We start from the raw sequence: 26746 nt of genomic DNA, 5'->3' as shown, positions 1-26746 counted from the left end.
CAGCCCGGCTCGGGATCTAACCTGCAAAAGTGCCCCATAGCAAGCGGATTAATATGGGAGCACTTGGAAGGAAAGATGAGGCAAGAGTGCCAACTGGGGACCCTAGAAGAGGAGGTTTGCGGCTGTTCTGTGTAAAACCATTGTACAGAACAGGTATAATATCTTTATTATTAAAAAAATATTTAATCTTTACAATCACTTAAAGAAATATTCTTCTCTGTTGAAATGTGGTTTTACCTTACATTAGTTTGCTAAGTGACTTTCTTCACACGAACCCAGTATGAGATATGCCATTAGCTACTTTAAAATAACATTAAACCTTCATCTTTTTTTAAAATGTATTAAATTAACAAACATAGTATACTTACCTTTTTTATGCAATGGTTTTGCACAGAGTAGTCCTGATCCCCCTCCTCTGGGGTCCTCTGCCACGCTCCTGGATCCTCCTCTTTGAGTGCCCACTTTCCATGAGGGCACCCATGCGGGCTCACTCTCAAGCTGCCCTGTCTGCGTGTATTGACACAGAGCGGCCAAGGGCTCCCACTGCTATCAAACTGCTGTGAGGAGGGTGACAGCAGCAAGATCAGCTGCTTTTGTGCACATCACTAGATCAGATCGGGTTCAGGTAAGAAAACTGCGCTCCCCCACGTCCAGTAGTGGACTGTTCCTGCCATCCTTATATCCCGAGTTGGTCTATGGGCGTGACATCAGGAACAGCCCATTCACAAGACCGCTAGTGTGCAGGGGGGCAGGAGCGGTGGGGACCTGTCTTGAGCCCGGAGGATCAGCAGATTAAAAAAGTATATCTTAGCTTTCTGAGCCCCTAGACAAAAACAAGCATTTAACCCATTCAGTGCACAGCCACACTGCATTGAAAAATAACAATTTTGCCCGATATTATTCTTTAAATGATGACAATGAACTGCATGCTTTCTAAAAGCACTGAGAAATGTGTCATCACTATGTACAGTAAATGTATGCATTAGATATATACACATATAGATTACACATTACTTACTAACCGTAAGACACTAGAATCTGAGCCCAAATCTTTGAAGAACATAATGAAATTCAGAAATTGAGGTTGATAAGTCATTAAACTGTACTGTGTTGGTCTTCACTGAGTTTATATCCAAAATTACAATTGAAGGTATGGTGTGGTGTGGCATGATTGAATTTATCTCACCTCACAGCTCCTGAGACGACGGGCCCAAACAGGAATGTTAGGAGGAAGAGGTTGAAGAGGTTTCTGAAAGGATTCAACAGTCCATCTACAAAGGACAGTTCAAAAGATTAAAAACAAAACCTCTTAATAGGTTTACACAATAGTAAAATTATTAAGAATTTTATCCAGTTAGAAGAGACAAGTACATACATTTTAGAGTTTTAGCCATTCTGTACTCTATATGGTCATATGCAGTATCTATTTGGAAAAAAATATTTGAATATACTGTAAAGGAATTGGTGTTCTATTAAATAAACAAAATCAGTGGAACAAATAAAAAAGGGACATTTTTAAGTGGTTGTAAAGGCTGAAGGTATTTTAACTTCATGCATTCTATGCATGAAGGTAAAAAACCTTCTGTGTGCTGCTCCCCCCCCACAGCCCCCTCTCAATCCAGCGATGTACACGAGAGCCTCGGATGTCCCGGATTTCTCTCTCCTCATTGGCTGAGACAGCAGCAGGAGCCATTGGCTCCCGCTGCTATCAATAACAGCCAGTGAGCCAATGAGGAAAGAGCGGGACCATGGATCTACATGTCTTGCAGACGCATACAGCGGGGCTCGGGATTGGGCACGCACCATTGTCCCCATAGTTAGTGGCTTTATATTTACCTGTCCAGTGGACAGTGTACTAAAACTTTGCTCTTTAACCACTTGACAACCAGGCTATAGCCAAATGATGGCTACAGCACGGTTGTCCAGTTCTGGGAGGGCGTCATATGACATCCTCCCAGAACGCCCCCCTGTGCACCTCAGCAATGCTCACCTGGTGCTGGTCTGTGATCGCTGTGTCCTACGGACACAGTTGATCACATGACAGGATAAAAGGCCAATCACAGCGGCCTTTTACCACATGATCAGCTGTGTCCAATGACACAGTTGATTACAAAGTAAATACAGTTGCCGGCTATCAGCAGCACTTTCCTCACACTGTCACAGCATGAAGAAAGTACTGCCGATAACCGGCAAGTGTCACAGAGGACATCTGCACTGACAATCAGAGAACTGATTATCAGTGCCGCCCCAAAAGTGCCGAGCAGTGGCGCCCATCAGTGCCCAGCACTGCCACCCATCAGTGCCGCCAAGCAGTGCCCATCAGTGCACCTATCAGTGCAGCAGCATCAGTGCCTCCTCATCAATTTCCACCAGTGCCGCCTCATCAGTGCAGCCTATCAGTACCCATCAGTTCAGCCTCATCAACGCACATCAGTGAAGGAAAAAATTTACCTGTTTGCAAAATTTTATAATAGAAACAAAGAAAAAAAATTTTTTTTTTCATTTTTTGCTCTTTTTTCGTTTATAGTGCAAAAAATAAAAAACCCAGTGGTGATTAAATACCACCAAAAGAAATCTCTGTTTGTGTGAAAAAAAATAATACAAATTTCATATGGGTACAGTGTTGCATAATTGCGCAATTGTCAAAGTGCAACAGCGCTGAAAGCTGAAAATTGGCCTGGGCAGGAAGGGGGTAAAAGTGCTCAGCAGGCAAGTGGTAAAGAGATCCTAGCGAAACTACTAACTGACACTTTTGGATGTGTTATTTAGCATGTGTCCCCTGGCTGCTATGTTTCCTCCTATAGAACGTATTATTTGCAGAATATTGCTGTTCTAATTTCTTTTCACACTCCCTGACAGGGTTGCTTTAAAGTGCTGTTATATCTGAAGGTAATAGGCACACTTAAAAAAAGTGTAATATTGACAGCATTAAGAACTTGGAATTCTTAACCACTTGCCTGCCAGGCACTTTACTCCCTTCCAGCCTAGGCCAAATTTCACCTTTGCACTTTGAATAACAATTGCGCGGTCATGCAACACTGTACCTATATAATTTTTTTCACACAAGTTTATTTTGGTGGTAGTTAATCACCACTGGGTTTTTTTTATTTTTTTGGCGCTATAAATAAATAAAGCCAGAACATTTTCAAAAAATGTGTTTTTCTTCGTTTCTGTTATAAAATTTTGCAATAATTTGTCTAAACAAATTTAGGCCAAAATGTATTCTGCTACATTTCTTTGGTGAAAATAACCCAAATCAGTATTTATTATTTAGTTGGTAGAAAAGTTATAGAGTCCACAAACTATGGTATATATCTAAAAATCTATAAATCCAGATGTACTGATGGCCTATCTCATTTCTTGAGGCCTAAAAATGCCAGGACGATACAAATAGCCCCGAAATGACTAGTTTTCGGAAAGAAGACAGTCTGAGGTATATCGTAAGAGGCATGATGAGTTTTTTGAAGTTGCTATTTTTTTGTCACAATTTTGAAGAAATGAAAAAAAAGTTTAACTTTTTTTTTTTTATACATACTGCAATCATTGCAGTACAGCGTCAGCATATAACTGGTGTGGCGGTGATCAGGGACTGGCGACAGTATGTATAATATTTTTTTTTAAATCAATGATTTAAAAACATATAATATTTTTTCTTAATTTTTATTACATTTTTAATATTTTTTTATGATTTTTTTTTCTACTCCTGTGACCAGAGCAATACAATGTGACCATAGTAACATTGTACTACTCTGGGCATTATGGATTGCTTATACCAATTAATTTAATTGGTATAAGCAAGCATTTTTACTGAATGAAACCGATTCATTCAGTAGTTTTTGTGCTGTGATTGGCCCAGTCTGTACATATGAGCACTGTAACTAATCACAGCTAGCAGCACAGTTTTAAGCAATGAATGGCATGAAAGGAAACCATTTATTGTTTACAACTGTCGTGTGATCTGCTGTGATTGGTCACAGCGATCACATGACACTGGCAGCAGGCTGGTGCAGTGATCTGTCATTGGCCATATCCAGTGGACACAGCAGTGACAGATCGTGCCAGAGTGTAACCCGTGGGGTGAGCGTGAGGTGCGATCCTGGGAGGCCGTTCTCCCGGGATAATAGGGATTGTGGTTGGCCGTCATCGTACAATAGGCTGGGTTGGAAGGGGTTAAGGACCCATCCACAACTAGACTTCCAGTTGTGTTGCATTAAGGCAGCCCATTTAAAAGAATGGGCTGCCAATGCACCAAAACATCACCCCGCCATAAAAAATTACTATTTTTTTTAAAGCAGTGCACCTACACACATACAGTGCTCAGCATAAATTAGTACACCCCTTTTGAAAAGTAAGAGTTTAATCAATATCTTGATGAACACAAGAGCAATTTCCAAAATTTTGACAAAACTGAGTTTTATAGAACATTTGTTTAGCTCATTACTTGAAAGTAAGGTTAATAATATCACTTAGATTACAAAATCTTCAGTTTTACTCAAATTAGTTGATGCAAAAATGAATAAACCCCACAACAATAACTACTCCATCTAGTATTTTGTATGACCTCATACACCATGACCTGTAAGGACAGCACCTAGTCTTCTAGGCATGGAATGAACAAGTTGCCGACATATTGCAACATTGATCTTTTTCCATTCTTAAAGATCGACCTCTTTTAGAGCCTGGATGCTGGATGTAGAGTGATGCAACTTGTCTCTTCACAATTCCCCATAGGTGTTTGATTGGGTTAAGATCAGGAGACATACTTGGCCACTGAATCACTTTCACCCTGTTCTTCAGAAATGCAACTGTGGCCTCATATGTGTGTTCTGGACCATTGTCATGTTGGAAAAGTGCACGATGACCAAGGGCACGGAGTGGTGGTAGCAACTTCTCTTTCAATATAGAGCAGTACATCTGTGAATTCATGGTACCATCAATGAAATGAAGCTCCCCGACACCAGCAGCACTCATGCAGCCCCACAGAAGGACACTGCCACCACCATGTTTCACTGTAGGCACCATGCATTTTAATTGGCACTCGTCACTTTTGCGACGCCATACAGTTTTGAAGCCATCAGTTCCAAAAACATTTATCTTTGTCTCATCACTCCAGAGTACAGAGTCTTCTTCTATTTCAGCATGGGCCCTGGCAAATTCTAGGTGGGCTTTTTTGTGTATGGGCTTTAGGAGAGGCTTCCTTCGTGGACGACACCCATGCTTGCCATTCCTCTGCAGTGTACACCGTATTGCGTACCGGGAAATAACCAGTTTGGCTTTCTTCTGTCAATGTTCTTAAACCCATATCATCAGAAGACGCTCCTGTCGAGGTCTTAACTTCCGTAGATGGCCTGGATGGTTCTGTGACATGGTTGCAGTTCCATCTTTGTTAAATTTTTGTATCACTTTTGCTACAGTATTCTGACTGATAAGTAAAGCTTTGCTGATCTTCTTGTAGCCTTTACCTTTCTTGTGTAAAGAAATTATTTTCTTTCTCAGGCCTTGTGACTTCCATGTTATGCCATTGCTGAAAGCATGAAATGGGGAGGGGTCTTCTTTGTTAAGTCACACCCTTTTATAATCAACTGTCTGCTGGACACCTGTTTAATGAATAATTAGCCTCACCTGTAGTTGAATTCTTGTTAATTAGGATTTTGTTGTCTAAAATTTAGCTGTGCTCCTAAGACTTTCATTGGGGTGTATTCATTTTTGCAACATGGTCTTGAATGAACTATTTGTATCATCGATTAGCTGGTCAGCCGATTAGTTGGTCTGCATACAGTATGCATTATTGGTTTACATATCAATATACACAGTGCAGCACACATAAAGTTCAGTACACCAATGCCCCATGGGAAATCTAGTCCTGGGCAGGAGAAGGAAGTGATGTAAGGACTCTGTATAGGGAAGATCAGCATCTGAACACAGAGAAGCTGTAGGCTGATAGACTGGAGGTAAATGAAAGCATTCAAATTTAAAGTAAAAGTTTACTAGCTTTGTGCATTATATTTAAAAATTATTATATCCATGCAAAAAGTCTCAGCCTTAATTATTAAGGGAGCTCTTGTCCATAATGGACATGGTATTGACACAGCTCCAAATGATCCACATTGGCTCACAACTGATCGGATCCAAAAATATTTAGACAGAATAAAGGTGAATAAAGCACCTGGACCAGATGGCATACACCCATAGGTCCTTAAAGAATTGAGCTCTGTCATTTCAAAGCCATGACAGAGCTAATTTTTAGGGACTCTTTAATGACTGGCATAGTACCACTGGATTGGCGTAAGGGCAATGTGGAGCCAATATTTAAAAAGAGGTCAAAATCTTTATCAAGTAATTATAGACCTGTTCGTTTAACTTCTATAGTTGGGAACATACTGGAGAGTTTAATAAAAGACCACATAGATAAATTCTTGCTGGAAAAGAATATTTTAAGCAACATACAGCATGGATGCATGAAAGACAGAAGTTGTCAAACTAATCTGATTTCTTTTTATGAGGAGGTGAGCAAAACCTTGGACAGAGGGGTGGCGGTGGACGTGGTATACTTGGAGTTTGCAAAAGCGTTTAACACAGTTCCCCCCATGCAGCTAATGTGTAAGGTAAAGTCTACAGGCTTGGAAAAATCTGTATGTAAATGGATAGAAAACTGGCTAAAAGATCGTATTCAGCGAGTAGTGGTTAATGATTCATACTCTAAATGGTCTAGGGTTGTCAGTGGGGTACCCAAAGGTTCAGTGTTGGGACCCTTAATTTTTAATATAAACGATATAAGGTCTGGGATTAAAAATACCATTTCAATCTTTGCAGATGACACCAAGCTGTGCAGTGGAATAACGTCCTTACAGGATGTCTTCAATTTACAAGCTGTAATTGGGCAACTATGTGACAAATGAGGTTTAATGTTGATAAATGTAAGGTGATGCACTTGGGGGTTAAGAATATGTATACATCATACATACTGGGGAGGAGGGGGGGTACATTTGGGGAATCAATGGTGGAGAAGGATCTTGGAGTTCTGGTAGATCACAAGCTTAATAATGGCATGCAATGCCAAGCTGCGGTTTCTAAAGCAAGCAAAATCTTCTCTTGTATTAAAAAGAGCTATAGACTCCAGAGAGAGAGATATCATAGTACCCATGTACAAATCATTAGTAAGGCCTCATCTGGAATATGCAGTTCAGTTTTGGTCACCAATTCACAAAAAGAACATTGGGGAACTGGAGAAAGTACAGAGAAGGGCAACCAAACTGATAAGAGGCATGGAGGAGCCCAGCTATGAGGAAAGATTAGAGGAACTGAATTTATTGTCTCTTGAGAAGAGGAGATTAAGGGGGGATATGATCAACATTTATAAATACATCAGTGGTTCATATAGTGAACTCTGTGTAGAGTTATTCACCCTGAGGACATTACAGAGGACAAGGGGGCACTCTTTATGTCTGGAGGAAAATAAATTTAATCTCCAAACACGGAAAGGTTTCTTCACAGTGAGAGCTGTGAAAATGTGGAATAGACTCCCTCAAGAGTTGGTTCTGGCCAGCTCAGTGGATTGCTTCAAAAAAGGCCTGGATTCTTTTTTAGATACACAGAATATAACTGGATACTAACATTTATAGGTAAAGTTGATCCAGGGAATATCCGATTGCCTCTCGGGGGATCAGGAAGGAATTTTTTTCCCAGCAGGAGCAAATTGGATCATGCTTTGCTTGACCTTAGTTTTGGTCTCTTGGCTTTTTCTTTGATTAATACCCCAATTGTCCGGCCTGTTAGATTAGGTGGATGGCCATATCTTAGTAGGTTTGCAGTTGTGCCATACTCTTTCAATTTTTAGATGATGGCTTGAACAGTGCTCTGTGAGATGTTCAAAGCTTGGGATATTCTTTTATAACCTAACCATAACTTTATCCCTGACCTGTCTGGTGTGTTCCTTGGCCTTCATGATGCTGTTTGTTCACTAATATTCTCTAACAAACCTCTGAGGGCTTCACAGAACAGCTGTATTTATACTGAGATTAAATTACACACAGGTGGACTCTGTTTACTACTTAGGTGACTTCTGAAGGCAGTTGGTTCCACTAGATTTTAGTTAGGGGTATCAGAGTAAAGGGGGCTGAATAAAAATGCACACCACACTTTTCAGATATTTATTTAAAAAAAAAAATTGAAAACCATTTCTCATTTTCCTTCCATTTCACAATTATGTGCCACTTTGTGTTGGTCTATCACATAAAATCCAAATAAAATACATTTACATTTGGTTGTAACATAACAAAATGTGGAAGATTTCAAGCGGTATGAATACTTTTTCAAGGCACTGTATATGATATAAGAAATATTTTTTTACCGTCACGGTCAAAATTAACACCTTATAGTAGTGATTGTTTGCAGCTGAGCTGCAGATATTTGTTTTTGTACTATAAAGGGCTATTTTTTTGGTTTTTCAACCCCAGGTGATACAAAAGGCATGCTGCTGTTACTAAATGTCTTAGTGACAGTAGATGTAGGTAGCTTGTATCAAGTGACCTGTCTATGATAAGGGACTGTGTCATGCATAATATTATATTACAGTTCTGTCTGAAAATCTACAAAACAGTGTTTTAAGCCTTTTTTATTTTTTTTTTTCCTTAAATAAAATGTTTAATCTTTGAATCTGATGGTATGTACCAGATTCAACCCCAGTAAGTTTGTATATCTCTTCTGTTATTCTGAAAGTGGATTAGATATTTTGTTCCCTAACCATATAGCTGGTTATTTATATTTACTACTGCATGTAGATATTCAAGAATATATATTTTTTAAGCTTTACATCTTAACGTGAATATGTAATAACAAATATTAATTTGTACAGTTGTGTAAAGTTAATGTAAAGTTTAAGTTTTTTTATCCTGCAGTTTGTGTGCAACATTCTGTTCGGTAAATTATTTTAAACAAAAGACAGAATGGCATGTTTTTATCTGATTAACTGAATCGGCCAACTAATTTGTTCTTAAAATAATTGTTAGTTGCAGTACTACCAAAAATCACACTTTGTATTGGCATTGTTAGGCTGTATCTGCAAGCCCACCATTTGCATCTATAACCACACAATCTAACTTTAAAGTGATACTAAACCCAGGACCCTGCATTCACTATATCTGGTCTCCCACAGTACACACAACATGGAAATGCAATTATTTTAGAAAATATAAACTGCTAAATACCGTTTCTCATCAGCAGTTAGAGCAGCCTGGTGACTTTAGCAGAGCACTGGTTAAAGCTTGTAGGAGGAGTTTTCTTTCTGCTCTAGGAGGATGTGCAACACCTGACCCTCTGTCTGGACAGTGCTGATTGGCCCTGTGCTGATCACATGCACTCTCCCAAGATAAACAAAAAAAAAAACCTCTTTAGCAATACAAACCAAACTGAACATGTGCATGTGAACACTGATTCAGTCTGTATCAGGTGGTCATTTCAACAAGAGGAGGGGCAGAGAAGAAAAGATCAAACAGCCTTTTTACACAATGCAGAGGATTAACCCCTTAGGTTCCCCAGTGAGTATAACAAGCATTCTTTCTTGCATATACAGACTGATTTTACGGTTGTGGATTTAGTAACACTTTAAGCATTGGTTCACCCCAAATGTGGCTTTGAAATTGAGTTACTTCAGCATGATTTCAAAGCTTCCGATCAGTGCGACTTCATGTGCGGCTTGCTGGCATCTGTGCAAGTCAGAGTTGCACGGATCACAAATAGGGTGTGACTTTGATCTATCAAGCCGCATGACAAATCACACCAATGTGACCCAGGGCTGCCTATATTTGAGAAGACATCAAAATAATGCAATACACTCAATTCACTAAGCTATAAGGCATGTGTTATCTATATCTGTTTTCTGTGTTGTCTACAACAATTATTATTTATCCTATGACTAAGAGAGATCACTATACACTACTAAATTGAACAAGCTAAAAAGGATCTGCTGCCTCCCATACCGACCAACGAGAAGCTTACTTTAATTTTCCAATTAGCAATAAAAAATATGAGTTGCTTTGGTTGGCTGGTTAGTTGCTGTTAGGCACAAACAAGCATACTAAATCCTATAGCAATAATATATGAAGGCCAATGGATTTAAAATATAAAAAAACCTATGTTGCAGCAGCTACAAGAACAACAAATTAAGTTAGTAAAAAATATTTATACCTGGTGGGTGACTTATTACGCACAGTAAGTGAAGTGTTGGAGTGGATAATAAAGCTGCTTGTTTCAGTTTGCATTTCATCACTGGCCTGGCCATGTTCTGCAGACTCTTTAAAATGTGAAGAAAATAAAGATAGTGTATCAGACAATTATGCATCTCACTTTCTATACAATCACAACTACTATTTGTAGTTCAAGCACTTACAAATTTGCATATAATACCCAATAGGCACAGTGTTCTCAAAACAAAATAACTTGGCTTCCTCCCACAGCAGGTTGTTGAGGGTTATGCCATTCACTTTATGGACAGATTTGGAAAACTGCACTGTGCTGCAGTGTCTTCTCAAGAGATTTGGGCTACTCAGCATTCCCAATGATCTTGTTGACAGGATAATATCACTCCCCAAACTATGGAAGTCTGGGAAAGGTGAGTATATTATTTGACTATTACCCCTCCCCCCCCTAAATAAGTTCTTTTATGATTAAGCAGACATCTGAAATGAAAAATGAACAAAGAATATCCTTCTATAATGTGTACTTGCCTCTATTTGTCTCCTCTCTTATTCCTTTGTTAACTGCATGAATCACTTCTGACAGTCTATGCTGACTCCAGACAATTCCAGAAGATGGCCCTGCCCCCCCTCCAGCACACAGCAGGTGATTTGACAGCCTCAGCTGTGCATGTTTCACTATAAGAGTATAGAAAGGGGGATGTGTCTTTTGCTCCCACTCAGATGTCAGATTACACTCAGCTCCCTGCTCAATGTTGTGCAGTTTGTTATATCAAATCCCCATCCCCTGCCTTTTGCAGCTGAGAAACGCTGTCTAAATTCTGTACTTTGAAGGACTGTAAAGGAGAGCGGATGGCAGATAAACAGGTACAACCTATTTAGGAGGATGTTTTTGATCTTTGTATGTACATTGGGGCTATTCACTTCAGTGTAAGAGTTTGCAACCACTTAAAAAAAATCACAAAGATAAATAGTTTTTTTGCATAGATTTATTTTTAGGACTAAAAATCAAAATTAATTTATGTATACATATATAAAAACATTATACATGCCTCTCCCCTTTTTATAAGTGAGCTCAGGGAGGAGAAACAGCAGCACACTAATCTTCCTAGTGAATGGCTGTGCAGAGGGGGCATGTCAGCACAAGCCTGAGCATTGATTAGTTCCCTGCACAGCTAGAAAACTGACCATGCTGTGTGGTCTGCCTAGTGTGGACTGTTAGTAATAGGAAAGCAGAGGGATTGGCAGGAACACCAGGGACTTCACACAAAGGAAACAATACAAAGAGAACACAATGCTTTTTTATACAAGCATGTGGTAAAACAGAAACAAATCAGGAATATGAAATGTTGGGTTTACATATTCTTTAAGTAGTTGTTCAGGATCACGTCAGGATTTTATCCTGTTCACAACTGATGACATATGAGACTCATAAGCCGGACTGCACTGCTCAGAAAATTGACAGGACTCTTTTTCAATTCACACTGAATCTGCACTCCGGTAGCACTGCATATACTGTATGTGAACAGGCACAATAGAAACCAATGTTATTTCATGTCATGCTAATTGAATGCAGCTCAAAATGCATCAAATTTGCATATATGTGAACCAGCTCTAAAAGCAGAATATCAAATTACACTTTGTTAAATGAAGTGAGGCGGGACACAACCCTCCCTTTCTGCTACCAAAGGGAGTGCCGTTCTGGATTTTTAATCCTCTGGAGTATTCAGTATATGCTGGGGCAGCCTTGGGATTTCTTATTAGATGATCATGGAAACAAACTGAATAAAATATTTGTCTGTAAAATAAAGATTTTGTACAAAATATTCCCTTTAAAGAACATCTGCACTTAAACAGAAAGCATTGAAATTCAAGAAAACAACAGATTTTGCAGGACAAAGTAGTAAAAGTATATCAATCTATAAAGTTATGGCTGGTGAATGTTCCACATCTTCATTATAATGACAATATCTTCATTATATTGGTACCCTCCCCCTCCATCCTACGCTCCCTCACCCACATCTTCAAACTCTCCCTCTCTACTGGCGCATTCCCCTCCCCTCTAAAGCACGCGCACATCACCCCCATACTCAAAAAACCCTCCTTGGACCCCACTGACCTGAACAACCTTAGACCCATCTCCCTGCTGCCATTCACTTCCAAGCTCCTTGAGCGCTTAGTTTACAATCTCCTAAGCGCCCACCTCACTGACAACAACCTCCTCGATCCACTACAATCTGGCTTTCGTCCCCTACACTCCACCGAAAAATCACTCAAAATCACTAATGACCTGCTAACCGCCAAAGCTAATGGCCACTACTCAGTCCTCTTACTCCTTGACCTCTCCGCGGCCTTTGACACAGTTGACCACCCTCTCCTCCTTGATAAACTACACTCCCTCGGCATCAGAGACTCCACTCTCTCCTGGCTCTCCTCCTATCTCTCCCAACGCTCCTTCAGCGTTACCTATAACGCTACCACCTCCCCCTCTCTGTTGGGGTCCCCCAAGGCTCTGTCCTCGGGTCCCTTCTCTTCTCCATCTACACCTCCTCCCTTGGCAAACTGATACACTCCCACGGCTTCAACTATCACCTCTACACCGATGACACGCAAATTTACCTCTCTACCCCTCAACTCACCCCTTCAGTTTCCGCCTGTATCACCCACCTGCTGAACGACATATCAGACTGGATGTCGCTCCACTTCCTCAAACTGAACCTTTCCAAAACCGAGCTCCTAATTTTCCCCCCAGCCAGCGCCCCCCCCCACCCTCTTCATCACGACCAACAACGCCACCATCAGTCCCACCCCACAAGTCAAAGTCCTAGGTGTCACTCTAGATTCAAACCTGTCCTTCCAACCCCACGTCCAATCGTTAGCATGCTCATGCAGGCTTCACCTCCGCAACATCTCCAAAATACGTACGTTCCTAACCCCAGACACTACTAAACAACTCATTCACTCCCTTATTATCTCACGTCTGGACTACTGCAACTCCCTCCTCACGGGCCTACCTCATCACAGACTATTCCCGCTTCAGTCTATCCTGAACTCAGTGGCCAGACTCATCCACCTTAGCAACCGCTCCTCTTCTGCCACCCCCCTCTGTCATTCCCTCCATTGGCCCCCGATTGCCCAACGCATCAAAATTAAAACTACTAACACAGACATACAAAGCCATTCATAACGCTGCCCCAAACTACCTCACCGACCTGATACCCAAATACCACCCTACCCGTAATCTTCGCTCCTCACAAGACCTCCTACTTTCTAGCTCCCTGGTCTCCTCCTCCCACGCCCAACTGCAGGACTTCTCCAGGACTTCCCCCATCCTCTGGAACTCACTACCCCAATCCATCAGACTGTCACCTACCCTCCTCACCTTTAGGCACACCCTGAAAACCCATCTCTTCAGGGAAGCCTACCCCACCCTCACCTAACTGCCGATTTCCTCCACTCCTCCTACCACTCCATCCTCCACAGCCACTTACTCCTGTGCCACTATCCCCTCCCTCCTAGATTGTAAGCTCAAAAGAGCAGGGCCCTTGAACCCCTCTTGTATTGTTTGTTGCTGTATTGTTTCATGTTCTGTCCCCCACTATAATGTACAGCGATGAGCAAACCTTTCTGGCACTATATAAATACTGTATAATAATAATAATCTGTATCTCACCATCATCCTGAGGAATGATCAGTTGGGCTGTTCCTGATTGGCTAGAAGGAATCACATGGAATACCTGTCCAGTTTCTGATTCACTGGCCAAGATCATCTGTAACAAGCAATGAGAATTGTATTAAAATGTGATCTTTTTTAAAGACAAAATAAAAACAAACATTTGATAAAGTAAATAAAACAGTTATGAGAGAACCATTGAGGCTACGAAACCTACCCTTTCTGCTGAAAATGCCAGTTACCGGACTATGATACTGACACTCTTGTTTCAGTACTTTGAGGCACTGACCCAAAACAGGTATGCAGATATGGATTTCTAACTTTACTAAATTTGTATACTTGTTATAAGAAGCCCACCAAAAGTTAATTGCTTTTTACCATAATCTCAGTTTGCAAGAATCAATTTGCTAATTTCCGTAATAGTTCTAACATTTGTGAGACCTTTCTATTTTATTAAGCAGCATATCATACATATTGTACATTTTTTTATGTAATGTACAAATGTTTATAGCTTTTTATCCAAGAGGCCAACTTGAGACTAAAATCTCCATGTGTTAAAACTTTAACTTTCATCCTCTGGATCTCTGCTGACAGAGAAAAGGCAATGTAGTTCTGTATTGTACAGAGCCTCCTTTCTTTGAGAAAGCCCTTTTGGGTATAACATGTGAAGTGGCACCTGAATGAGAGACGGCACACACCCGCTGCTGTGACTAGTGGCTGTGCTTAGACGAGTTTACTTTACTGCTACTGCTGTAAGTATTGTAGTGCAATATTCTATTATTAAACAAGTTTTCTGCACCATGAGGCCTCTCCTTTCTTTTATATATGTGGATGCTGTGCTTGTGAATCCCATTCAATGTGGTCTTATGCTGACGATCCATGCTGGGTGGGTGACCCTTTGAGCAGGGTGATTTTACCACACATGACAGTCGGCACTGATGATCCATGCTGGATGGCCCGTTGAATGGGCTACCTGAGTGTTACCTTTTTCATAAGCGCATTTAGATCTCCAGTGCTGAGATCTATTATATTTGGTAAGCAGCTTTGTATATCTGGTTTCACTCAAGCACTGGAGCTCGTTTTTGGAATTTTGTTTTGGAACTGTGAACACTCTTCATCACTGAATTTCATCAAATATTAATTGGATATTTTTTTTGCACTTTATTTAGTGTGACTATACATATAAGTTTAATCATTTTTTGATTGAATACATTTTTATTTTAATTTTGTGCTTGAGTTACATACTTTCTGCACTTTTTTATTGGACATTTTGTTACATACTTTTTGCACTGTATATATATATTTAGAACTCTTTTGCACTTTTATATATATATTTTTGCACTTTTTTGAGTTGATGTTTATATCATGCTGATGCAAATTCTTTGCCTAAGCAGGGTAATTTAATTTATATTTTTTATTTTACATATATATATATATATATATTTTTTTTTTCCAAATTAAAGTTTATTGACATAAGGTAGCATCCAGAACAAATAGTATGTAAACATCTGGGTACATAGGCAAGATTCAGTTGAACATCTTGCGACAATAGACGGTAATGTAGAACAATAGGGGATTAAAAACATCAGAAAATACCAGAACACACATACAAGTTCAACATAGCCCTGTATCCCAGAAACTTCAACGGTGATCCCCACGAGGTGGGGAAAAAAAACAAAAAACTGGAACTACCCCAATCAAATTTTCTATAAAATAAAATCAAACAGCAAAAGAGAAAACAGATAAAAGTAAAGGCCCAGGGAAAAAAAAGAAGAAAAAAAAAGGAAGGAGAAAGAAGAAAAAAAAAGGGGGGGGGAGGGGGACAATAGGGGAAGAGACTAGGACAATCCAGGGACTGATACTTATTAAGTGTTCTTGCATAGCAAGGAACACTTATTGTTATCTCACATATATATTCTTATTCTTATTTAAGTGTTCTTGCATAGCAAGGAACACTTATTGTTATCTCACATATATATTCTTATTCTTATTAAGTGTTCTTGCATAGCAAGGAACACTTATTGTTATCTCACATATATATTCTTATTAAGTGTTCTTGCATAGCAAGGAACACTTATTGTTATCTCACATATATATTCTTATTCTTATTAAGTGTTCTTGCATAGCAAGGAACACTTATTGTTATCTCACAAATATATTCTTATTCTTATTCTTATTTTTATTAAGTGTTCTTGCATAGCAAGGAACACTTATTGTTATCTCACATATATATTCTTATTAAGTGTTCTTGCATAGCAAGGAACACTTATTGTTATCTCACATATATATTCTTATTCTTATTAAGTGTTCTTGCATAGCAAGGAACACTTATTGTTATCTCACATATATATTCTTATTCTTATTAAGTGTTCTTGCATAGCAAGGAACACTTATTGTTATCTCACAAATATATTCTTATTCTTATTTTTATTAAGTGTTCTTGCATAGCAAGGAACACTTATTGTTATCTCACATATATATTCTTATTCTTATTCCGTTTCTTATTATAGCCATATTTGCCACGCTAACTCCTCCCACAGTTTTTACACTACAAATACAAGTAATATATCAAAACGTGCGGATTGTTCCCGATCGGATTGCTATTACTTTGTGGAACGTTTCGCTGAATCGTTCAAGAAATATCGCGGTTTTTGCGGCGAAATTTTCCCATAGGAATGCATTGAGCAGCAGAGCACAGCTAGAGTGTGTAAAGGAAAAATCAGAAAAATCAGAACATGATTTGTAAACTGCCATCACTCTTTCATTTTCAAGCCCACCTACACATATCTTATATCAAAACGTTCAGCTAACCCTGCTGTCACTAAACATGTTCACAGCTAAGCCATATTCCTGATAGTTTTCAGAATATGACCATTTGTTTGGACCTCATCCCTCCCATTGACTTTCATTGAAACTCCACTTTAGACACAAGACATTTTAAGGGACGTTTTTAAACTGCGACTGTGCCTTCATTTTTTATCTTTCAGAGACATACTATACATCAAAATTTAGGTCTGTTTCTTGTGATTGTCACAGTATAAACCTTTTCACGGTAGCATTTATACTTTTAAAACTACAAGCGTTTGAAAATGGCAATCGCCAGTGAACTTGGCAAGTTTAAATAGCCTGTTTAGAGCAGAGCTGTCACACACCTGTGACTGACTGAGGTAACAGGTGCAAGCAAAGGTCACTCAGGGGGCAGCTGAGTCACATTAGAGTGAGAAAGCTGCAGTGTGAAAGGAAAAATCAGAACATGATTTGTAAACTGCCATAACTATGTCATTTTCAAGCCCACCTACACATATCTTATATCAAAACGTTCAGCTAACCCTGCTGTCACTAAAAATGTTCACAGCTAGGACATACTCCTGATAGTTTTCAGAATATGACCATTTGTTTGCAAATAACCCCTCCCATTGACTTTCATTGAAACTTCACTCACAGCCACCTGAAATGTTAAGGGACGTTTTTAAACTGCGACTGTGCCTTCATTTTTAATATTGCAGAGACATACTATACATCAAAATTTAGGTCTGTTTCTTGTGATTGTCACAGTATTTTCACGGTAGCATTTATACTTTTAAAACTACAAGCGTTTGAAGATGGCAATCGCCAGTGAATTTGGCAAGTTTGAGCACTGTGTTTAGAGCAGAGCTTGTCACACACCTGTGACTGACTGAGTCACAGGTGCACCAAAGGTCACTCAGGGGGCAGCTGAGTCACATTAGAGTGAGAAAGCTACAGTGTGAAAGGAAAAATCAGAACATGATTTGTAAACTGCCATCACTCTGCCATTTTCAAGCCCACCTACACATATCTTATATCAAAACGTTCAGCTAACCCTGCTGTCACTAAAAATGTTCACGGCTAGGACATACTCCTGATAGTTTTCACAATATGACCATTTGTTTGCAAATAACCCCTCCCATTGACTTTCATTGAAAATCCACTCAGAGCCACCTGAAATGTTAAGGGACGTTTTTAAACTGCGACTGTGCCTTCATTTTTAATATTGCAGAGACATACTATACATCAAAATTTAGGTCTGTTTCTTGTGATTGTCACATTATAAACCTTTTCACGGTAGCATTTATACTTTTAAAACTACAAGCGTTTGAAGATGGCAATCGCCAGTGATGTCGGCAAGTTTGAGCACTGTGTTTATAACCATGACTCTGCCCTTGGTGTGGAGGGAGTTGCCATAGGAACCCAGCTGTGTGAGCAGGAAGCAGAGAGACAAAAGCTACTCCACCCACTCCAGTGCGTGGAGGCCAGAACACCACACAATTTCCACAGAAATTGTGAAGACGCCAGTGAAGTGAGCAATTTTAAGCAGTTTGTTTTTACCACTCTTCTCTGCCATATTTGAAATCTAATTCTTATTCCGTTTCTTATTATAGCCATATTTGCCACGCTAACTCCTCCCACAGTTTTTACACTACAAATACAAGTAATATATCAAAACGTGCGGATTGTTCCCGATCGGATTGCTATTACTTTGTGGAACGTTTCGCCAAATCGTTCAAGAAATATTGCGGTTTTTGAGGCGAAATTTTCCCATAGGAATGCATTGAGCAGCAGAGCACAGCTAGAGTGTGCAAAGGAAAAATCAGAAAAATCAGAACATGATTTGTAAACTGCCATCACTCTTCCATTTTCAAGCCCACCTACACATATCTTATATCAAAACGTTCAGCTAACCCTGCTGTCACTAAAAATGTCCACGAATGCCAGTAGTGTACCGCGCTCCAATATATTCTACCTTATGTGATATAATTAATTCATAAGTGTACCACCGATAATCAAATAATTACATCAATTAAATATACTTAAATATATGATTTGTGTAAATATATAAAATAAATTAATTTATCAATGTGAAAAAACAAAAACTATGAATGAAAAATATAAATAAAAAATAAAAAATATTTGCAGTGGGAATGAGTTCCTTCTGTATAAATGAGATGGTGTTATTATTCAGTCTGGATAAAAATAAAAAAAAATTAAAATTAAAATTAAAAAATAAAATAAAATTAAAATAAAAATAAAATTAAAATTAAAATAAAAATAAAATTAAAAATAAAATAAAAATTAAATTAAAATTAAAATAAATAAAAAATATTTGCAGTGGGAATGACAGTTCCTTCTGTATAAATGAGATGGTATTATTATTCAGTCTGGATAAAAATAAAAATAAAATAAAAATTAAATTAAAATAAAAAAAAAATTAAATTAAAATTAAAATAAAATTAAAAATAAAATAAAAATAAAAATTAAAATAAAATTAAATTTAAAAAAAAATAAAAATAAAAATAAAATTAACATAAAATTAAAATAAAAATGAAATTAAAATAAAAATAAAATTAAAATTAACATAAAATTAAAATAAAAATAAAAATAAAATTAAAATAAAATAAAAATAAAATTAAAATTAACATAAAATTAAAATAAAATTAAAATTAAAATAAAATTAAAAATTAAATAAAAATAAAAATTAAAATAAAAATAAAATTAAATTAAAAAAAAAATAAAAATAAAAATAAAATTAACATAAAATTAAAATAAAAATAAAATTAAAATAAAAATAAAATTAAAATTAACATAAAATTAAAATAAAAATAAAATTAAAATTAACATAAAATTAAAATAAAATTAAAATTAAAATTAAAATAAAAATAAAATAAAATAAAATAAAAATTAAAATAAAAAAAAAAATTAAAATAAAAATAAATAATTGATATCCCGGATAAGACACTATGTTTCTTTTCTTTAATATTTAATTAATACTAATTTTAGCACGCAATTGAACTTGGCAAGTTTAAAAAGCCTGTTTAGAACAGGCATGCTGACATTCCTCTCAGAGTGAGTTGTCATAGCAACCCAGCTGTCTCAGCACAGTGAGCCTACTCCGCCCTCTCCAGGTGCAGCAACCAAAGGTCACTCAAGAGGCAGATGACTCACGAGGCTGGACTGTGAGCTTCAAAATACAAGCTGAAATGCATTTCTCACTATCAGGCTTGCAATGTGCACTGCTTACATTTCATCAATCATTTGGTAAAGGTTGCGGCAAGAACACTTTACACAATTTCCCCAGAAATTGTAGATTGTCTAGTTAAGTGTTCTTGCATAGCAAGGAACACTTATTGTTATCTCACAAATATATTCTTATTAAGTGTTCTTGCATAGCAAGGAACACTTATTGTTATCTCACAAGTATATTCTTATTCTTATTCTTATTCTTATTATTATAGCGAATTTGCCACGCTAACTCCTCCCACAGTTTTTACACTACAAAGACAAGTAATATATCAAAACGTGCGGATTGTTCCCGATCGGATTGCTATTACTTTGTGGAACGTTTCGCCGAATCGTTCACGAAATATCGCGGTTTTTGTGGCGACATTTTCCCATAGGAATGCATTGAGCAACTAGAGTGAGAAGTGACAAATCTAGAGTGTAGAAGGAAAAATCAGAACATGATTTGTAAACTGCCATCACTCTGCCATTTTCAAGCCCACCTACACATATCTTATATCAAAATGTTCAGCTAACCCTGCTGTCACTAAAAATGTTCACGGCTAGGACATACTCCTGATAGTTTTCAGAATATGACCATTTGTTTGCACATCACCCCTCCCATTGACTTTCATTGAAACTCCACTCTAGACACCAGACATTTTAAGGGACGTTTTTAAACTGCGACTGTGCCTTCATTTGTTATCTTTCAGAGACATACTATACATCAAACTGTAGGTCTTTTTCTTGTGATTGTCACAATATAAACCTTTTCACGGTAGCATTTATACTTTTAAAACTACAAGCGTTTGAAGATGGCAATCGCCAGTGAATTTGGCAAGTTTAAACAGCCTGTTTAGAGCAGAGCTGTCACACACCTGTGACTGACTGAGGTAACAGGTGCAAGCAAAGGTCACTCAGGGGGCAGCTGAGTCACATTAGAGTGAGAAAGCTGCAGTGTGACAGGAAAAATCAGAACATGATTTGTAAACTGCCATAACTATGTCATTTTCAAGCCCACCTACACATATCTTATATCAAAACGTTCAGCTAACCCTGCTGTCACTAAAAATGTTCACGGCTAGGACATACTCCTGATAGTTTTCAGAATATGACCATGTGTTTGCACCTCACCCCTCCTATTGACTTTCATTGAAACTCCACTCTAGATACCTGACATTTTAAGGGACGTTTTTAAACTGCGACTGTGCCTTCATTTTTAATATTGCAGAGACATACTATATATCAAAATTTAGGTCTTTTTCTTGTGATTGTCACAATATAAACCTTTTCATGGTAGCATTTATACTTTTAAAACTACAAGCGTTTGAAAATGGCAATCGCCAGTGAACTTGGCAAGTTTAAACAGCCTGTTTAGAGCAGAGATTCTCACACACCTGTGACTGACTGAGGTAACAGGTGCAACCAAAGGTCACTCAGGGGGCAGCTGAGTCACATTAGAGTGAGAAAGCTGCAGTGTGAAAGGAAAAATCAGAACATGATTTGTAAACTGCCATCACTGTGTCATTTTCAAGCCCACCTACACATATCTTATATCAAAACGTTCAGCTAACCCTGCTGTCACTAAAAATGTTCACGAATGCCAGTACTGTACCGCGCTCCAATATATTCTACCTTATGTGATATAATGAATTCATAAGTGTACCACCGATAATCAAATAATTACATCAATTAATTATACTTAAATATATGATTTGTGTAAATATATAAAATAAATTAATTTATCAATGTGAAAAAACAAAAACTATGAATGAAAAATATAAATAAAAAATAAAAAATATTTGCAGTGGGAATGACAGTTCCTTCTGTATAAATGAGATGGTATTATTATTCAGTCTGGATAAAAATAAAATAAAAATTAAATTAAAATAAAAATAAAATTAAAATTAACATAAAATTAAAATAAAAATAAAATAAAAATAAAAATAAAAATAAAATTAAAAATAAAATAAAATTAAAATTAAAATTAAAATAAAATTAAAATAAAAATAAAATAAAAATAAAATAAAAATAAAAATAAAAATAAAATAAAAATAAAATTAAAATAAAATTAAAATAAAAATAAAATAAAATAAAAATAAAAATTAAAATTAAAATAAAATTAAAAATAAAATAAAATAAAATAAAAATAAAATTAAAATAAAAATAAATAATTGATATCCCGGAGAAGACACTATGTTTCTTTTCTTTAATATTTAATTAATACTAATTTTAGCACGCAATTGAACTTGGCAAGTTTAAAAAGCCTGTTTAGAACAGGCATGCTGACATTCCTCTCAGAGTGAGTTGTCATAGCAACCCAGCTGTCTCAGCACAGTGAGCCTACTCCGCCCTCTCCAGGTGCAGCAACCAAAGGTCACTCAAGAGGCAGATGACTCACGAGGCTGGACTGTGAGCTTCAAAATACAAGCTGAAATGCATTTCTCACTATCAGGCTTGCAATGTGCACTGCTTACATTTCATCAATCATTTGGTAAAGGTTGCGGCAAGAACACTTTACACAATTTCCCCAGAAATTGTAGATTGTCTAGTTAAGTGTTCTTGCATAGCAAGGAACACTTATTGTTATCTCACATATATATTCTTATTCTTATTCTTATTCTTATTATAGCCATATTTGCCACGCTAACTCCTCCCACAGTTTTTACACTACAAAGACAAGTAATATATCAAAACGTGCGCATTGATCCCGATCGGATTGCTATTACTTTGTGGAACGTTTCGCCAAATCATTCAAGAAATATCGCGGTTTTTGCGGCGAAATTTTCCCATAGGAATGCATTGAGCAGCACAGCACAGCTAGAGTGTGCAAAGGAAAAATCAGAAAAATCAGAACATGATTTGTAAACTGCCATCACTCTGCCATTTTCAAGCCCACCTACACATATCTTATATCAAAACGTTCAGCTAACCCTGCTGTCACTAAAAATGTTCACGGCTAGGACATACTCCTGATAGTTTTCAGAATATGACCATTTGTTTGCACATCACCCCTCCCATTGACTTTCATTGAAACTCCACTCTAGACACCAGACATTTTAAGGGACGTTTTTAAACTGCGACTGTGCCTTCATTTTTAATATTGCAGAGACATACTATACATCAAAATTTAGGTCTTTTTCTTGTGATTGTCGCAATATAAACCTTTTCACGGTAGCATTTATACTTTTAAAACTACAAGCGTTTGAAAATGGCAATCGCCAGTGAACTTGGCAAGTTTAAACAACCTGTTTAGAGCAGAATTTGTCACACACCTGTGACTGACTGAGGTAACAGGTGCAACCAAAGGTCACTCAGGGGGCAGCTGAGTCACATTAGAGTAAGAAAGCTGCAGTGTGAAAGGAAAAATCAGAACATGATTTGTAAACTGCCATAACTATGTCATTTTCAAGCCCACCTACACATATCTTATATCAAAACGTTCAGCTAACCCTGCTGTCACTAAAAATGTTCACGAATGCCAGTAGTGTACCGCGCTCCAATATATTCTACCTTATGTGATATAATGAATTCATAAGTGTACCACCGATAATCAAATAATTACATCAATTAATTATACTTAAATATATGATTTGTGTAAATATATAAAATAAATTAATTTATCAATGTGAAAAAACAAAAACTATGAATGAAAAATATAAATAAAAAATAAAAAATATTTGCAGTGGGAATGACAGTTCCTTCTGTATAAATGAGATGGTGTTATTATTCAGTCTGGATAAAAATAAAATAAAAATTAAATTAAAATAAAAAAAAAATAAAATTAAAAATAAAATAAAATTAAAATTAAAATAAAAATAAAATTAAAATTAACATAAAATTAAAATAAAATTAAAATAAAAATAAAAATAAAAATAAAATTAAAAAAAAAATAAATAAAAATAAAATAAAAATAAAATTAAAATAAAATTAAAATAAAATTAAAAATAAAATATAAAATAAAATAAAAATTAAAATTAAAATTAAAATAAAAATAAAATTAAAATTAAAATAAAATAAAATAAAAATTAAAATTAAAATAAAAATAAATAATTGATATCCCGGAGAAGACACTATGTTTCTTTTCTTTAATATTTAATTAATACTAATTTTAGCACGCAATTGAACTTGGCAAGTTTAAAAAGCCTGTTTAGAACAGGCATGCTGACATTCCTCTCAGAGTGAGTTGTCATAGCAACCCAGCTGTCTCAGCACAGTGAGCCTACTCCGCCCTCTCCAGGTGCAGCAACCAAAGGTCACTCAAGAGGCAGATGACTCACGAGGCTGGACTGTGAGCTTCAAAATACAAGCTGAAATGCATTTCTCACTATCAGGCTTGCAATGTGCACTGCTTACATTTCATCAATCATTTGGTAAAGGTTGCGGCAAGAACACTTTACACAATTTCCCCAGAAATTGTAGATTGTCTAGTTCTTATTCTTATTAAGTGTTCTTGCATAGCAAGGAACACTTATTGTTATCTCACATATATATTCTTATTAAGTGTTCTTGCATAGCAAGGAACACTTATTGTTATCTCACAAATATATTCTTATTAAGTGTTCTTGCATAGCAAGGAACACTTATTGTTATCTCACATATATATTCTTATTCTTATTCTTATTCTTATTATAGCCATATTTGCCACGCTAACTCCTCCCACAGTTTTTACACTACAAAGACAAGTAATATATCAAAACGTGCGCATTGATCCCGATCGGATTGCTATTACTTTGTGGAACGTTTCGCCAAATCGTTCAAGAAATATCGCGGTTTTTGCGGCGAAATTTTCCCATAGGAATGCATTGAGCAGCACAGCACAGCTAGAGTGTGCAAAGGAAAAATCAGAAAAATCAGAACATGATTTGTAAACTGCCATCACTCTGCCATTTTCAAGCCCACCTACACATATCTTATATCAAAACGTTCAGCTAACCCTGCTGTCACTAAAAATGTTCACGGCTAGGACATACTCCTGATAGTTTTCAGAATATGACCATTTGTTTGCACATCACCCCTCCCATAGACTTTCATTGAAACTCCACTCTAGACACCAGACATTTTAAGGGACGTTTTTAAACTGCGACTGTGCCTTCATTTTTAATATTGCAGAGACATACTATACATCAAAATTTAGGTCTTTTTCTTGTGATTGTCACAGTATAAACCTTTTCACTGTAGCATTTATACTTTTAAAACTACAAGCGTTTGAAAATGGCAATCGCCAGTGAACTTGGCAAGTTTAAATAGCCTGTTTAGAGCAGAATTTGTCACACACCTGTGACTGACTGAGGTAACAGGTGCAACCAAAGGTCACTCAGGGGGCAGCTGAGTCACATTAGAGTAAGAAAGCTGCAGTGTGAAAGGAAAAATCAGAACATGATTTGTAAACTGCCATAACTATGTCATTTTCAAGCCCACCTACACATATCTTATATCAAAACGTTCAGCTAACCCTGCTGTCACTAAAAATGTTCACGAATGCCAGTAGTGTACCGCGCTCCAATATATTCTACCTTATGTGATATAATGAATTCATAAGTGTGCCACCGATAATCAAATAATTACATCAATTAATTATACTTAAATATATGATTTGTGTAAATATATAAAATAAATTAATTTATCAATGTGAAAAAACAAAAACTATGAATGAAAAATATAAATAAAAAATAAAAAATATTTGCAGTGGGAATGACAGTTCCTTCTGTATAAATGAGATGGTGTTATTATTCAGTCTGGATAAAAATAAAATAAAATTAAAATTAAAATAAAAAAATAAAATAAAATTAAAATAAAAATAAAATTAAAAATTAAAATAAAAATAAAATGAAAAATAAAATAAAAATTAAATTAAAATTAAAATAAATAAAAAATATTTGCAGTGGGAATGACAGTTCCTTCTGTATAAATGAGATGGTATTATTATTCAGTCTGGATAAAAATAAAATAAAAATTAAATTAAAATAAAAAAAAAATAAAATTAAAATTAAAATAAAATTAAAAATAAAAATTAAAATTAAAATAAAAATAAAATTAAAATTAAAAAAAAAATTAAATAAAAATAAAATTAACATAAAATTAAAATAAAAATAAAATTAAAATAACATAAAATAAAAATAAAAATAAAATTAAAATTAAAATAAAAATAAAATAAAATTAAAATAAAATAAAAATAAAATTAAAATTAACATAAAATTAAAATAAAAATAAAAATAAAATTAACATAAAATTAAAATTAAATTAAAATAAAAATAAAATTAAAAATAAAATAAAATAAAAATTAAAATTAAAATAAAAAAAAAATAAAAATAAATAATTGATATCCCGGATAAGACACTATGTTTCTTTTCTTTAATATTTAATTAATACTAATTTTAGCACGCAATTGAACTTGGCAAGTTTAAAAAGCCTGTTTAGAACAGGCATGCTGACATTCCTCTCAGAGTGAGTTGTCATAGCAACCCAGCTGTCTCAGCACAGTGAGCCTACTCCGCCCTCTCCAGGTGCAGCAACCAAAGGTCACTCAAGAGGCAGATGACTCACGAGGCTGGACTGTGAGCTTCAAAATACAAGCTGAAATGCATTTCTCACTATCAGGCTTGCAATGTGCACTGCTTACATTTCATCAATCATTTGGTAAAGGTTGCGGCAAGAACACTTTACACAATTTCCCCAGAAATTGTAGATTGTCTAGTTCTTATTCTTATTAAGTGTTCTTGCATAGCAAGGAACACTTATTGTTATCTCACAAGTATATTCTTATTCTTATTCTTATTCTTATTATTATAGCGAATTTGCCACGCTAACTCCTCCCACAGTTTTTACACTACAAAGACAAGTAATATATCAAAACGTGCGGATT

The 26746-nt window shown here is 36.2% G+C and overlaps 1 protein-coding gene across 1 annotated transcript in view; it reads right to left on the bottom strand.

The window, feature by feature from the left end:
* The window catches only part of CARF (calcium responsive transcription factor), a 134384-nt gene that overhangs the window by 45562 nt on the left and 62076 nt on the right, over positions 1–26746 (bottom strand). Inside the window, exons 4-6 of the mRNA XM_089670569.1 lie at positions 13867–13963; positions 10186–10291; positions 1187–1271 (exon numbers count right to left, since the gene is read on the bottom strand). Of these exons, the coding sequence (XP_089526695.1) occupies positions 1187–1271; positions 10186–10291; positions 13867–13963 (288 nt within the window). The remainder of the gene's footprint in view (positions 1–1186; positions 1272–10185; positions 10292–13866; positions 13964–26746) is intronic.

Source organism: Staurois parvus, unplaced genomic scaffold (assembly GCF_062004578.1).
Source record: "Staurois parvus isolate SC_StPar_1 unplaced genomic scaffold, SC_StPar_1.0 ptg000011l, whole genome shotgun sequence".
NCBI lineage: Eukaryota > Metazoa > Chordata > Amphibia > Anura > Ranidae > Staurois > Staurois parvus.
The sequence above is the reverse complement of the archived record's forward strand: the minus strand, read 5'-3'. Positions and strand labels throughout refer to the sequence as shown.